Raw genomic sequence first — 13,734 nt, 5'->3', positions numbered from 1 at the left:
CATTTTTAAAAATATATCTTAAGCTTCTTGATTCAAAGAGGATAGCATTCTATTAGAACCATTGTGCTTAGGACAATAGGAAGGTTAAATGCCTAGTCAGAAGAGGATGCTTCTGGGGACAGTTCTTCCTGAGATCTACAAAGAAGACTTCTTTATGGCTTTACTCTTGAGTATCTTAAGCACGCCAAGCATTTTGCACAGTATGTGGTGGATAAAAGCCTCAGGCCTTAGAAGCTTACGTTCTAAATCAAGTGTCTGTGATATATTAGGCAACAGATCAGACATGAAGGGAGCAGACAATACTGATAAGGAGCTTGGCATTCAGAGACATCCTGGAAGAAATGTAGTCTACGGAGAAACTGGAAGAGGGATGCCAAATGCAGCAGCAAGTCCAAAGCATGATCATGATGCACGACAGGAAAGAAGACATCCATCAGGGAAGACGGAAGTTGTTGTACTGAGCTACTCAGAGCCTATTGCCAGGAATTCTTGTTTCTGAGGGAATTCAGCCTAGTGACTTCATGGGCTGTCCTGACAAGCAGCTGAATCCTGTCACCGAAACCAATTCAGGAAACATACTGAGAGATTCCTGCATTTAAGTCACCAGTTGAAGTATATACCTGCTCAACCTAGCACTTGTGGTTGATACAGTTCTTTAAGGGAAGCTTTGATTTTATAGACTCTTAGTGGCTGGTCCTCTTTGGGTTCTTTATAAGTGCAAACTATCAATCATTCACTCATTTTCTGCTTGGTAGAGGACATGTCCCATGGGTTCAGTGGTCACTGCTTCCCTTGCTGCTAGCGTTAAGAAAGAATTTTAAAGGCGATTTCCCCCCCCACCAACACACACACACATATTTAGCTTTTTAAGTTTATGGTCCCTGTCTGATTGCAGAAAAATAATTGTGGGATTTAAAATTATGTAGAGAAATTAAAATATGAAAAATATCAGTTCATTCTCCTCTGTGCAAATTATCTTTTCCTGTTTGTTGGAATAATGTATTTGTACAAAGGAGTCTCATTTTTGTGACATTTCCATACATGCATATAATGTACTTTGATCCAATTTATATGTGAACAAAGTTTAATATATTTTATATTACTCTTTTTATCTACCTCTTTCTTAACAATTTCATTGGATTTCATTATTTTATTTTCATACATACATACAATGTAATTTGTCACATTTATCCTCTATCATGTTTTTTTTTTTACTGCCATACCTGTTACCACTCTGATCCTGGCATTGTACTATGACAATGTACTTTTTGAACCCCATCTGTGATCCATTGAACCTACCGAGCAGCAAAGAAGCATGCATGTGGTAAATTACTAGTATAGACAAATAGCATTAGAAAAGTTGTAAGCCAAAGTCCCTGCTTACCAGTATGTATATAATAAGAGTTCTTCAGGAAGCATTGCTTAATGAAAGCTTAAGTTTTACTATGTCAAATTACAAATGGAACAGGCAGTTATCTTTATATATTACTAAAGGAAGACTAAATAATTATGAAAAAATAAACTCCACTGTTGAAGCCAAAATCGTGATTAAGCTTTCAAAGGTTCAAAAAGATAGCTCACCAACTTCTTTTTCTTCCAACAGCTTGTATCATAACACTATGTGTACATTTAGACTTACTACTCTCAAAATGGTCTCCAGGAACACTTTATCATTGTGATTGTATTAGAAATGCAAGACTTAGCCTCTGCTCCAGGCCTACTTAATTAGACTTGGCACAGTAATAAGATCTCTAGTGATTCCTGTGCATAGTGAAGTCTGAGGAATACTTATTAATAGTTACCTCACCTGAATGAACCTAATCCTGTCCTCTTAAAGTTTTATATAATGCATTATCCCTATTTTACAGATTAGAAAAGTGAAAGCCTACCTATTAAGTGACTAACCTAAGGTCATATAATGGTCAAATAGCCAAGGTGACATTCAAAACTAGATCAGATGCTCTTATTTCCAATCCAATGCCCTTCTCTTTATATTACTACAATCAGCTTAAAAGCAGTAGGGGAAGTATAGCTAATTGCATACAAGAAATGGCTTTAAAATGGGTACAGGCAGGAAGAGAAGAAACCAAGAACTGGAGCTTCTTGGCTGATCGGTTGTAGGTCAAATGTTATGAAAAGCCATTGCCAGAATAATTCATTATTATCGCCCCAGAAATGATGTAGGCATCAGGTTAGTGAAAAGGAGTAGGCACTACCAGTTGGGGATCAAAAAGAATGAGAAGCCAATCAATCCCAGTTATCGTGAAAGTTCTAAAAGGTTGGTTTACAGCTGCTCTGACAAATTTACCCCCTTCCATGGCAAACGATAATGTATTAGCTTCTTCCAGACTCTGAGCTCTGATTCCCAACAATTCTTTGGCCAAGAAGCTTCCTTTTCCAGAGTGGCCTTGTAGTTTTGGATGTCTCAGAAGGAAAACTAAAATTTACAAACAAGGAAAATTGTGTTCAGGTATAAGCTGCTGTGCTCAAATTTAATTAAGTCTTGTATTCACTTTTTATTGCTGCCATAACAAATTACCTCAAACATAGTGATTTCAACCATAACAAATCACCTCTAACTTTGCAGTTTAAAACAACAAGAATTTGTTATTTTAGAATTTTGTAGGTCAGAAGTCAGACATGAGTCTAACCAGCCTCCAATCATGGAATGAGCTATATTCATCTTTAAAGCTCTAAAGATGAGTTTCCCTGTCATTTGAATTTCCACAGACCTCAATCCCATATGGTTTTGTGAACCAACTCTCCCATTTTCTTACTGCCTGTAAAATACAGCCTATATTCCTTGGCTTTGAGTCTTCTTCCTTTTTCTTTTTTTTTTTTTTGTCGGTCATGGGGCTTGAACTCTGGGCCTGGGCGCTGTCCCTCAGCTCTTCAGCTCAAGGTGAGCACTCTACCACTTGAGCTACAGCGCCACTTCCGGTTTTCTGGTGGTTTATTGGAGATAGGAGTCTCAAGGTCTTTCCAGCTCGGGCTGGCTTTGAACCACGATCCTCAGACCTCAGCCTCCTGAGTAGCTAGGATTATAGGCATGAGCCACCAGCGCCCAGCTTCTTCTTCCTTTTTCTTGAAAGCCTGCAGGGCAGGTCAAAGCCATCTTACACTATATCGTGTTCAATTTTCTTTTCTACTTCCACTTTCCTTTGTAAGGACTCATTTAGGAGTATATAGAAAGATGAATTGAACCAAAGGGAAAGAAGGACAAGAAAGAGAGACAAATTGGAGGAGTTATATATGAATGTAATAGAAATACATTATATACGTGTATAAAAATGCCATAATGCAGCCCATTATTCTATGCAATTACTATACACTAAAAATCAATGAAAAATACTTGTCTTATTGATGGATGCAAAATTTCTATTGCTGTGTAAGGGTACATAGCCTCAGGTTCCAAAGAGGTGGATAACTTTGAGTCAGTCATCATTCTGTCAACCACAAATATCTTCAGTCATTCAGGACTTTTACACAGCGCCATGTACAGGAACTTGCCCATGAAAATGAATTTGAGTGGCTCGGCATAGATCTCTTCATCTTCCCTTGGAAATAAATTGACCAGACACCATTTCAAACACCAGAGCTGAGGACTTGTCAAACATACAATATGTGCATATTTGACAAAGAATGATCTTTTTGTAGCTATGTCAGGGTGTGGACAATAATTGCCCACTTGCTCATCAGCAGCATCAGATCATTTCCAAGGAGCATCCTTGGTTTTGACTTGCTTTTGATAATATTGGGATGTAAAGTACCTTACTTTCTAAGTCTGTTCAAGGGCCATCCTAGGAAGGAGAGCAAGGTTGTGGGGATACTGGTTCCCTGTCTGTGTCATCATTTGTTCCTACCACAGAAATTCTGCTTTCATCTATTTCTTATGTTTATGCTTCAACTCGCTATTACTTTCTATTGCTTGACAAACTTTTTGCTGAACAAATGGGTCCCCTGGATTCTGGGGAATGGAAGAAATACCAGAAGATGCCAAACTGCTGACAAAGACAAAAATATAATTTCTATGTCCTGGCTAGGATAGGTCCAGGGTTCAGAATGACTGCACCTAGTGATATGGTGAGACAGACATATTTCTCTAATTCTGCAGTCTGCTGATTACTTTTACCAGAGTGCCATTCCTTTACAACTTAATAATGAACTCAAATGTAAACCTGTTATGAATTATCTGGTAGAAAGAGTGATATGTGATCCCAATGAAAGTGAGGAAGGATCATACTGAAATTTGTGTACGTCTCAAATAAAGGCAGGGTTCTCCCATGAGCTGCACATCTTTGGCAAGTTCTGGGCCTTTAAAAAGTTGTCACCACGATCAATACTCCATAGACTTGCTTGTCAAATCTTCCCATGGCCATTTCCCACTATAAAGTTATTACTCATTCTAGAATTTTCTTTCTAATGCCACAGAACTTGATTGAAAAAAATGGCCAATTTATTGTGCCTGCTTAACTCTTGAGAAAGAAATCTACAGTTAAATTAGGATTGATTTCAAACAGCACCAATGTAGATATTTGACTTACTGGAGGCTCTTAACTTGAATTAATAAAGAGTCTTACATAAAATATGTCCACATAAATGCAATTTTAATCCTTTAAGAATTCTATCATAGTTCTGACTCTGATAAATTACTGAAAAAGGTTTACTTTAAGGAGTAGACTTCAGACACAGAGTATGAATTCCTCGATTCCTCTATCACATTCCTTATGGCCAGTTGGCTACATGGTCATCTAAGGAAATAAAGCTTATTGAGATACAGAGTAACATTCTTTCTGTGATCACATGTGGACATTTTAAAGTTTTCCCCTGAATCAAATACAGGTCCATATACGTACACGCATGATTAAAGTATGTTATACACAAGTATGAGTGCACAATTTGGACAACTACAGACAGTTTAACCAAATGAGTATCAGGAAGCTGAAGCATGTCCTGACTGGGGGTGAGGGGTGGAGTTTAATGGAGGAGAGCAGATGAATGCAGAGGAATGGTAGGTGAATATAATGATAGGATAGATGAGAGAAGAATAACAATGGAAGGGATGATTCTGATTAGAAGGCTTTATACTCATAAATTGACATCAACTTGAAACTTCTTTGCTCAACGAAAGATCATAAAAAATAAATGTTTAAAGTAAAAAAGAACGCCCCCCATGGACAGCTATTTAAAACTAATAGTAGAAAGTAGTTTTTCTCTAATATTGAGGTAGAATCTTCCTAAGTCTCTAAGTTAATGGGTTTACATATTACCTCAGAAGGTATTAGGAATAGACCCCTCCCTTTTCCCTTAGACAGAGTTTCTGATTGTTTGAACATTATTATTATATAATCACCCCTCCCTACTCTAAAATCTTGTTTTGTCAGTATATCCAGTTTCTTCAATATATTTTTCCAGACTTCTTTTTGCATCTACTCATTAATTGTGGGATCAGGTTGATCTGTTGTATCTAGAGAGGCTTGGCCAATTGTCAATATAAGTACAGAGGTAATCATGTCTAGAGCCTATCATGCCCTGTACTGTCTCTTGAAGTTGATTGTTTTCCTCTAGTAGTCTCAACCTCCCTACAGGAAGGCCAAATCTGTCCACAGAAGGCACCTTAAATGCCTCCCAAGTTTCTTTCCCAGTGACCTGACTCCACGTCCTTCCACAGCCTTGAGTTCCTCCTAAGGCCATTATCCTGTTAAGCCAGCTTCTTTGCCTTTAGTTTGGCTCATAGCCATGAAGACTTAATGAATTGGAATTAGTATGAGGCTTTACTCCATTCAGCAAAGATGGCTCATTTTGATGAATACAGTAACAAAGTAGATCTTGTAAAGGTTGAGCAATTGACTTTGACATCACTAAAATATAGGTCCTTTAAGAAGTTTCATTGCATTAGATGTGAAGTCATAGAGTAGACTTTTAATAGTTTGGACTTTAAAGTAGATAAAAATAGTAAAGTAGATATACATATATATAGTATTATTCATTATCTTTGATCTTAACACTAGTGTTCCTTTAGATTAAGTTTATTAAACCGTGAGAGTACATGATGAGTGGGAAGTAATTTTTAGTACAGTTTTGGTGAGCAGAGAACATGTAAATTTCACATTATTTTTTAACTAAGCAGAATCAAGTATCATGTGGAATGGCTTCACTAGCCGCTGCTTTAATATATATTTGAAACATAAATTGATGACATGTGAAATAAATGTAGCAAAAGTTGGACTTGAACTATCTGAGCAGCTAAGAATGTTCAACAAACTAAAAGTGAAATATTGTGGTGCTCTGCCAATTCAAGTTCCATAGTGGATTCCAGACAAGAAAATGACCGTTGGACAACTGCTCTGTTATCAGTGTCTATCCTGTTTGTTAAGACAGTGTTTCAGTGTTGTATTCATGTTTGTGTCTGGAAATAGTCTTAGGTGGGCACAAAGTGCCTCCAAATGAAGCAAGCCTAGATTTGGTCATGTAGCTTCCATTCTGCATCAGACTGGATGCAGTTGTTTCTGTTTACACCTATCATCTCTTCAATACAATGGAACCATTCAAACATTCCTGAAAACTGTTGGTTCTGAGTTTGCATCAGATTCATTTGATGACAAACATGACCAAAACAGATATGAGATATCTGCTTTAAGTATTTTTCTTAGTGTGAAGGTTACTGGAATAACATTAACAAGTTTCATTGAGGGGTGTATCTCAGATCCTACCAGTGTGTTCCTAGATCATATATACATTCACTATATCAATTTTCACATTAAAAATATGAATAGCAAAACAGATTTGTCCTCAGATGGACTTTAAGTAAACAACACTTACATTCTCTCTCATTCTCTCTCTCTCTCTCTCTCTCTCTCTCTCTCTCTCTCTCTCTCTCTCCCTCCCTCTCATACACACACACATACAATTCTCCACTAAAATCGGTGAAGCTTTTGTTTAGATTTAGCTTAGGAATTAGTAATGTAAACATCTGTGATTTATGTTTATCACCCCCCCCATGGATTTTGTTTTGAGAGAATTGCCTCAATGATTTCTTTTAGTTTCTCATGGAGATGACTCCAAAATAATCTAGTAAACTGAATCTCTATCCATAAATACCTCCAAATCTATCCAGAGTCTATTTTAATTTGATAAGGTCAGGATTCCTAGCTTCTTACAATAGCCAGAAATTAATACACAGATATGCATAAATACTAGGAAACAGCCTATACTTGAAACATGAGAAATTTGGATCCAAATTAGTTCTTATTCCTCAATCAACCACCCAGCATTTTCAGTATTGCAGATGTTTGGGCAGAATTAAGGCAAAGGAATTAAGGAAGGCCTGATCGCTCTGCATTAGTCTTAGATATATTTTCTCAGTCTTTTTTTCAGTAACTAAAGATAAAAAACAATTGATTTGATTTAGAGGGTACTTTGCATAAATATGGAGTCATTACTGCAATTGAAACAGAGATCTACAATGGAAGACAGAGAAGGAAAAATTTTAGGTTTCCCCTTTCCTTATTGTTGAAGAAATACACACACACACAGTTTCCAGGAGAGCTAGTTCTCTATTTCTTGTGCCTTCCTATAATCACTTGATGCATTTGGTATAGGAATGTACTAGCAGATTGTATTTACTTAGCTGACATTTTTAAATGAGCCTTGACTCTGTAAAGAAAATGCCAAAATTAGAGGTGGGGGGCTTGTAACTGTAATCCTAGCTACTAAGGAGGCTGAGATCAGAGGATCACAAGAGGATCACAGGAGTCTCATGTCTCAAAGCTAGCCTAGACAGGAAAGTCTGTAAGATTCTTATCTCTGCTTAACCACCGAAAGAAGCTGGCAGTAGAGCTGAGTTCAAGTTATAGAGTGTTAGCCTTGAGCAAAAATACTGAGTGACAGTGCCCAGGCCCTGAGTTCAAGCCCCTGGACCATGACAAAAATAAAAGAAGAAAAGGAAAGTAAGGACAAGAAAAAAGAAAAGAAAAGAAAAGAAAATCCCTAGCTGGGATGTTAAAGTCCAGTCTTTAAGAATGGAAAGCATAAGTAATGGAAAGGCTCTCTGTGCTGAATGGTGACCTCAAAGGGATTTCATTCCTTCCCAAGCAGCAGCTGATACAACTTCATGCTAGCTGGTAAGCACTGTAATATTGTAGAAGAGACCCTGTTGAGGGCATAGAATAATGGCATGAACTTATATGGATTTAAGTGAGGTATGGGAATGGATGCTTCCAGAATCATATGGAGGGGTTACTTTACGACCCTCTGTCTTAGGTTTAGAGATGAAACCATAGGACTAGGTGACCTACAGGGCCAGGGCTGAGTCTCCTGTCTAAACTTCTGCCCTTGATTCTGGACATGTAATATGAGCGAGCAAAACAAATCACCATAGTGTATGAAAAACTGAAAAATTGAGCCCTATTTCTGAGAGAAAACAAAGAAGAGCTCGGTCCAAAGAGACAATCAGCAAAAGGACAGAAAGACAATACTATACCCCAGCATGCTCTAAGCTAGCCAAGGTTGATTTGCTACAGGGCAGAGTACAAATGATTGGTAAGGAGGAGTATTGATTCTCTATAAAGGCAGAGTAGCAAATGGTGTCACTTTGCAAATGCTTTGCTTGGTCAGCTTTGCAAATTTAAAATCAATCATTAGAGGTGTCTTGTCCCTTAGGATCATACTTCCTTGGTCAGAGTTTTACCAAGAGTTTAATATGGTGGAGTAGGCAAAGAAGTACACCCTCTCACTGAAAGCAATGGAGGACCAGCTTATCCCCTTAGTGAATACTGGAATCTTGGCAGTGAAGTATTCAGCCCAGCCTCTGTCCTTTGAGAACCCTGGGCCACCCACTAGGTACTAGCTTGGGTTTTCCAACTATCTGATCGGCTGAGGCAAGTCCTCCTCCTCTCTGGGCCTTCCTTTCTTCCAATCACAATGAGGGTTGTGCTCATTCATTTTTGGAAATGAGACTATGTCAGGTTTAACTGAAATCACAGGCTCTTTTTTTTATTGTGAAAATACCGTACAGAGGGGTTACAATTACATGGGCAAGATAATGAGTACATTTCTTATCAAGCATTGTTGCCTCCTCCTTTGTTTCCCCTTCCCATCCCTTCCCATCTCCCACCCACCCACCCCCCACCCCCGGGCTCTTTAAAGACCTGTAGACTTGGAACAAAATCGTAACAGAAAATGGAAGGATCTTAACTGAAATATGCAAAAGGAACAAATAACAACTCAGAATCTGTTTCTAATCTGTATCATAAAGGTGGCCTGCTACCTCACTTTATAGCTTTCATGTAGAGTGAGGGTAACAAGTCTGTCTGATTCTAATCCAATGTTTGACATTGGGCCAAGCAATTGGGCCTCTGGATCCTCCAATTTCCACCCATAAAATGGCCAGTGCAGTCCCCTCAGTTTGAAGCTCAAACATCTTAGACCCTTATACTAAACTAGTTGTGCTGTCTAGGTTGAGCTTGAAGGACATAATAAATGGTGTCCATTTTTCTTCCAGTCCACCCTTGACCACACTCCAGCCCCCGCCCACAGTGCCAGCCAATGGGGGGTCCGGCAGCTCCAGTGAGTCAGAGAGCAGCTCTGAATCAGACTCTGACACTGAAAGCAGCACCACTGACAGTGAATCCAACGAGGCACCTCGTGTGGCCACTCCGGAGGTAGGTAGAGTTGCCAGAGCCCCAACCTCCATCTTTCTGTGCCTTACACAGCACCCACAAACATACATATCCTTTTTCGCACAGTCACTACTTCAGAACAAAAAAACTATGTTGGAAATATCTCTGGGTATTTGATAGCATTTTTTTGTTCTCTAAGACATATTTGCATAGGCTTTTACATATGTCTGTTTTCTTCTGTGTGTCTGATTTGCTATAGAACTCACTCTGAGCCTCTTCACCTCTAACACTAACTAGTAATGACTGAATGAGCAGCCTCTCTTGTAAGAACCGGAAAGAAAAACTGGCAGGATTCACTCTTGACCAAGGGGATATCAATCCTTAAGTTTAGGTTAACATTATTAAGGTAATTCATCAAAACTAGGCAAGAAAGACTTGGAATAGTGACGAGATGACATGTTATTATTTTAGTTTGTAACAAACGTGTTTGCTGATCATTCATGAAAACATTTAACCCAGTCTCCCAAATACCAAAACAATAATGCTGAAATCAAAGGATCGTTTTTCCCTTCCCCTCCCCTTTGAGTTCAGGTTCTCTGCTCTGGTCCTGTAATGCTACAAATTTGACAGCAAGAAAGTCCATCCATCGCCTATGGGACTTTACACTCTTGTTTTCCATCATCAAAAAGGGGACAGTAATAATATTATCACCATTAATAATACCAGTTACTGAACAAAGTCCATATGCAAGCACTATGTTAGGCTCTTGGCTTGCATTTTTCTCATTTCTTCTTTATAACAGACCTGTAAGGTACTGGTTAATATGGTCTCTACTTCATAGATCAAGAATATACATTTCTGAGAAGCTTAAAAAAATTCCTCAACATGTCACAGAGACATCATAGTAGAGTCAGCACTGAAACTCAGGTCCTTGTGTTGTAGCTAATATGATTTCTTTGCTTCTTATCTGCCATTTCCCTGTGCAAGTTAGAATCTCACATCTACTCAAGTGTTTAAAATTCTCTCATTCTCTATTGGTTGGTGCCATAAGCTTTAGCTGATGGCCTTTAAAGGAAGAGCATTTCTAATAAAAATGATGGCTCTTTTAGTTCAAATGGCAGAATTCAGAGTTGAGAATCAAGAAGGAGAATTGGAGGTGTCATTTCCATGGCTTAACAATGGATACTGATGGTCTGCATGCATGTCTCCATAAATTGGTTATTCCTGTATGGTGTGGAAAATGCTGTGGGTTGGGGCAGCAGGAGTCAAACCTTTTCATCCTTCAGTAAAAACACAAAGAACTTGTCCTGTTTTCATTGAATTACAGCATCCAACAGAAACTACTGGTACTTTGGCTCTTTCCCTTTGAATTATACTTGAGGCACACTTAGATTTCTTTTCAGGATCAGAGAACATTGCCAGTGCCTCGTGGTGAGAGGTTGAGTGATGATGTTTCAAAGGATTTGGAGAACAAGGTTTCTTTGCAGCATTGCTGTCTGCTCTCTGAAACAACTCTCTATGAATACTTATTTGCTTCTTAGCCAGAGTGGAAAATATTTTCATAGAAAGATGGGAAATTAGTTTATATCAATTGCTTTGTGTCTGGCTGGTTTGTGTCTGCCAAGATACCAGTGAAGATCAATTCAATAATTTCGTTGTAAGTAGGGTACATGTGTCTGAGCACTGGTGGTTATCTATGTGTAATATGGTTAGTTCACACCTAAAGATTTTATTAGCTAATAGTCTGTGTATTGAGAATACTTGTATATTCTTCCCAAGTGTGAAATTAATTGTTGTGGCTGTTTCTCAATCTGTAGCCTGAACCACCCTCGACCAACAAGTGGCAGCTGGATAAATGGCTTAACAAAGTAACATCCCAGAACAAGTCATTTATTTGTGGCCAAAATGAAACACCCATGGAGACTATTTCCCTGCCACCTCCAATCATACAACCAATGGAAGTCCAGATCAAAGGGAAGTCAAACCCCCGCCAGGTCTTGCCTGAACCCAAAGAACGGCCTCTCCTCAGTCTCATTAGGGAGAAAGCCCGTCCACGGCCCACCCAGAAAACTCCAGAATCAAAAGCTCTGAAGCATAAGTTATCGACCACTATTGACACAGCTTCTCAAAGGACAATTGGGAAGAAACAGCCCAAAAAGGTTGAGAAAAACACCAGCATCGAGGAGTTTACCTGGCCGAAACCAAATATTACCAGCAGCACTCCCAAAGAAAAAGAGAGCGTGGAACTTCCTGATCCGCCCAGAAGCCGTAACAAAGCCACTGCCCACAAACCAGTCCCGAGGAAAGAACCAAGGGCTCACATCCCCTTGGCTGCTGAGAAGAAGAAGTATAGAGGGCCAAGCAAGATCGTGCCAAAGTCCCGGGAATTCATTGAATCAGATTCGTCTACATCTGATTCCAACACAGACCAAGAAGAAACCCTGCAGATCAAAGTCCTGCCTCCCTGCATCATTCCTGCAACTAATAATGCCAAATCCAAGGAGAGCTCTGCTGCCAACCTATCTCTCAGCAGCTTGATCAGCAGCAGCAACAACAACCCATCCATCAATAATGAAGAGCCAGCTTTCTCGCCCATTCCGGCCATGCAAACTGAGCTTCTGTCCCCTCTTCGAGATCATGAGAACCTGAAAAACCTCTGGGTGAAAATTGACCTTGACTTACTTTCTAGAGTACCTGGCCACAACTCACTCTCAGCAACACCCACCAAGCCAGACCACAAGGAGACTGCCTCGAAACCCAAGCGTCAAACAGCCGCCACAGCTGTGGACAAACCTGCCATTAAGGGCAAGCGTAAGCACAAGGTAAGTTGTCCATTGGGACTTACCAAGGGATTATGAACAGTTGCTGTTTTCTGTCTAACTTGACCTTGAGTCTCATTTCAATGAGGCAAGAGGCAGTGGATTTTAGACCTTAGTGAAAGAAATGATGTTTACCACAAGAAGTGCAGTAATGTAGATAGATAGATAGATAGATAGATAGATAGATAGATAGATAGATAGATAGATAGATAGATAGATATAAAACCATATATAAAAGGCTAGGAACAATCAATAGGAAATAAGAATATGACTATGACGTGAATCCCCTGGAATTATTTCCTTAAGCTGCTCCTGCCATCACGGAATTGTGTATCATTGTACTGTAGTCACTCACCTTTGTGCCCACAATGTGCCGTGTTTCTTTAGGCCTATTCATTTCTCTACACTAATGTTAACACACTTAGAAACCAGCTTTCCTTAGAGTGTCTTGGATTCTATCAGGTCTTCTAGAATCCATGATTTTTATGATTGAAATGCCTGGTTAAAATCTTACCTATACACAGTTTGGGCTGAATTCCAGAGCTAAGAGGTAAAGGCAGAAGGAAAAAAATAATAATAGCCCTTTCTATTGAATACGTCCAGAGAAATCAGTTTATGGCAAATGATCATTCTGATTTATTTCTAGACCTTTGGGTAGGTTTATTTTATTTTTAGAAGAACATTGTTTCGTAGTGGCATTCAGGTAATCTTATCCTCAGTAGTGGTCATGGTGGTACACAGGCAATTCCTAATCCTTTCTCTGTTTCTTCTTTCCAGGGGACAATTGAGTATGGCTAGAAATGGCTCGGTTTCTCAGCTAAGAGCAACTCACCTAAACCCTATACTGACCTATTAAGATACTACAAGAATGATTTGTCTTCATTTAGTTTTAATATAGGACTAGGCAACTAGAGAGTGCTATGCGACAGGAGAGTGCTAGAAAACAGGAAGCAAGTCCACTAACATGGGTACACTAAGACAAAGGAGCATACTAGTATTATCTCTGAGTTGTGGACCAAGATTTTAAAATAGAGAGCAAGGGATCTGGCATCCTTGCACTGCGACTGGTTCACGTTACAACCAGGGATTTACAAAAGTGTGTCTTCAGAACCAATACATGCATATAGCTAGAGACATGCTTTTTGCACGTGGTTCATTTCCATCCATGCTGTTGATTTTGGAAAAAAAAGTTTATATATTCCCCCGTAAACCCTATGCTGTGTAGACAGGGATGACACCAGGTTAGGAGTTGTGTTAGGTTTTAAACTGTTCATTTGTAAGAACACTGTTGATGA

At 39.1% G+C, this 13,734-nt stretch overlaps 1 protein-coding gene across 1 annotated transcript in view; it reads left to right on the top strand.

The window, feature by feature from the left end:
• The window catches only part of Aff2 (AF4/FMR2 family member 2), a 321,215-nt gene that overhangs the window by 271,116 nt on the left and 36,365 nt on the right, over positions 1-13,734 (top strand). The window contains exons 10-11 of the mRNA XM_042680414.1: positions 9,503-9,662; positions 11,438-12,442. Coding sequence (XP_042536348.1) covers positions 9,503-9,662; positions 11,438-12,442 — 1,165 coding nt within the window. The remainder of the gene's footprint in view (positions 1-9,502; positions 9,663-11,437; positions 12,443-13,734) is intronic.

The sequence above is a fragment of the Dipodomys spectabilis genome, unplaced genomic scaffold (genome assembly GCF_019054845.1).
Source record: "Dipodomys spectabilis isolate Male_0828 unplaced genomic scaffold, ASM1905484v1 ptg000060l, whole genome shotgun sequence".
NCBI classification, from domain to species: Eukaryota; Metazoa; Chordata; class Mammalia; order Rodentia; family Heteromyidae; genus Dipodomys; species Dipodomys spectabilis.
Note: the sequence above shows the minus strand (reverse complement) of the source record. Positions and strands in the feature narration are given on the sequence as shown.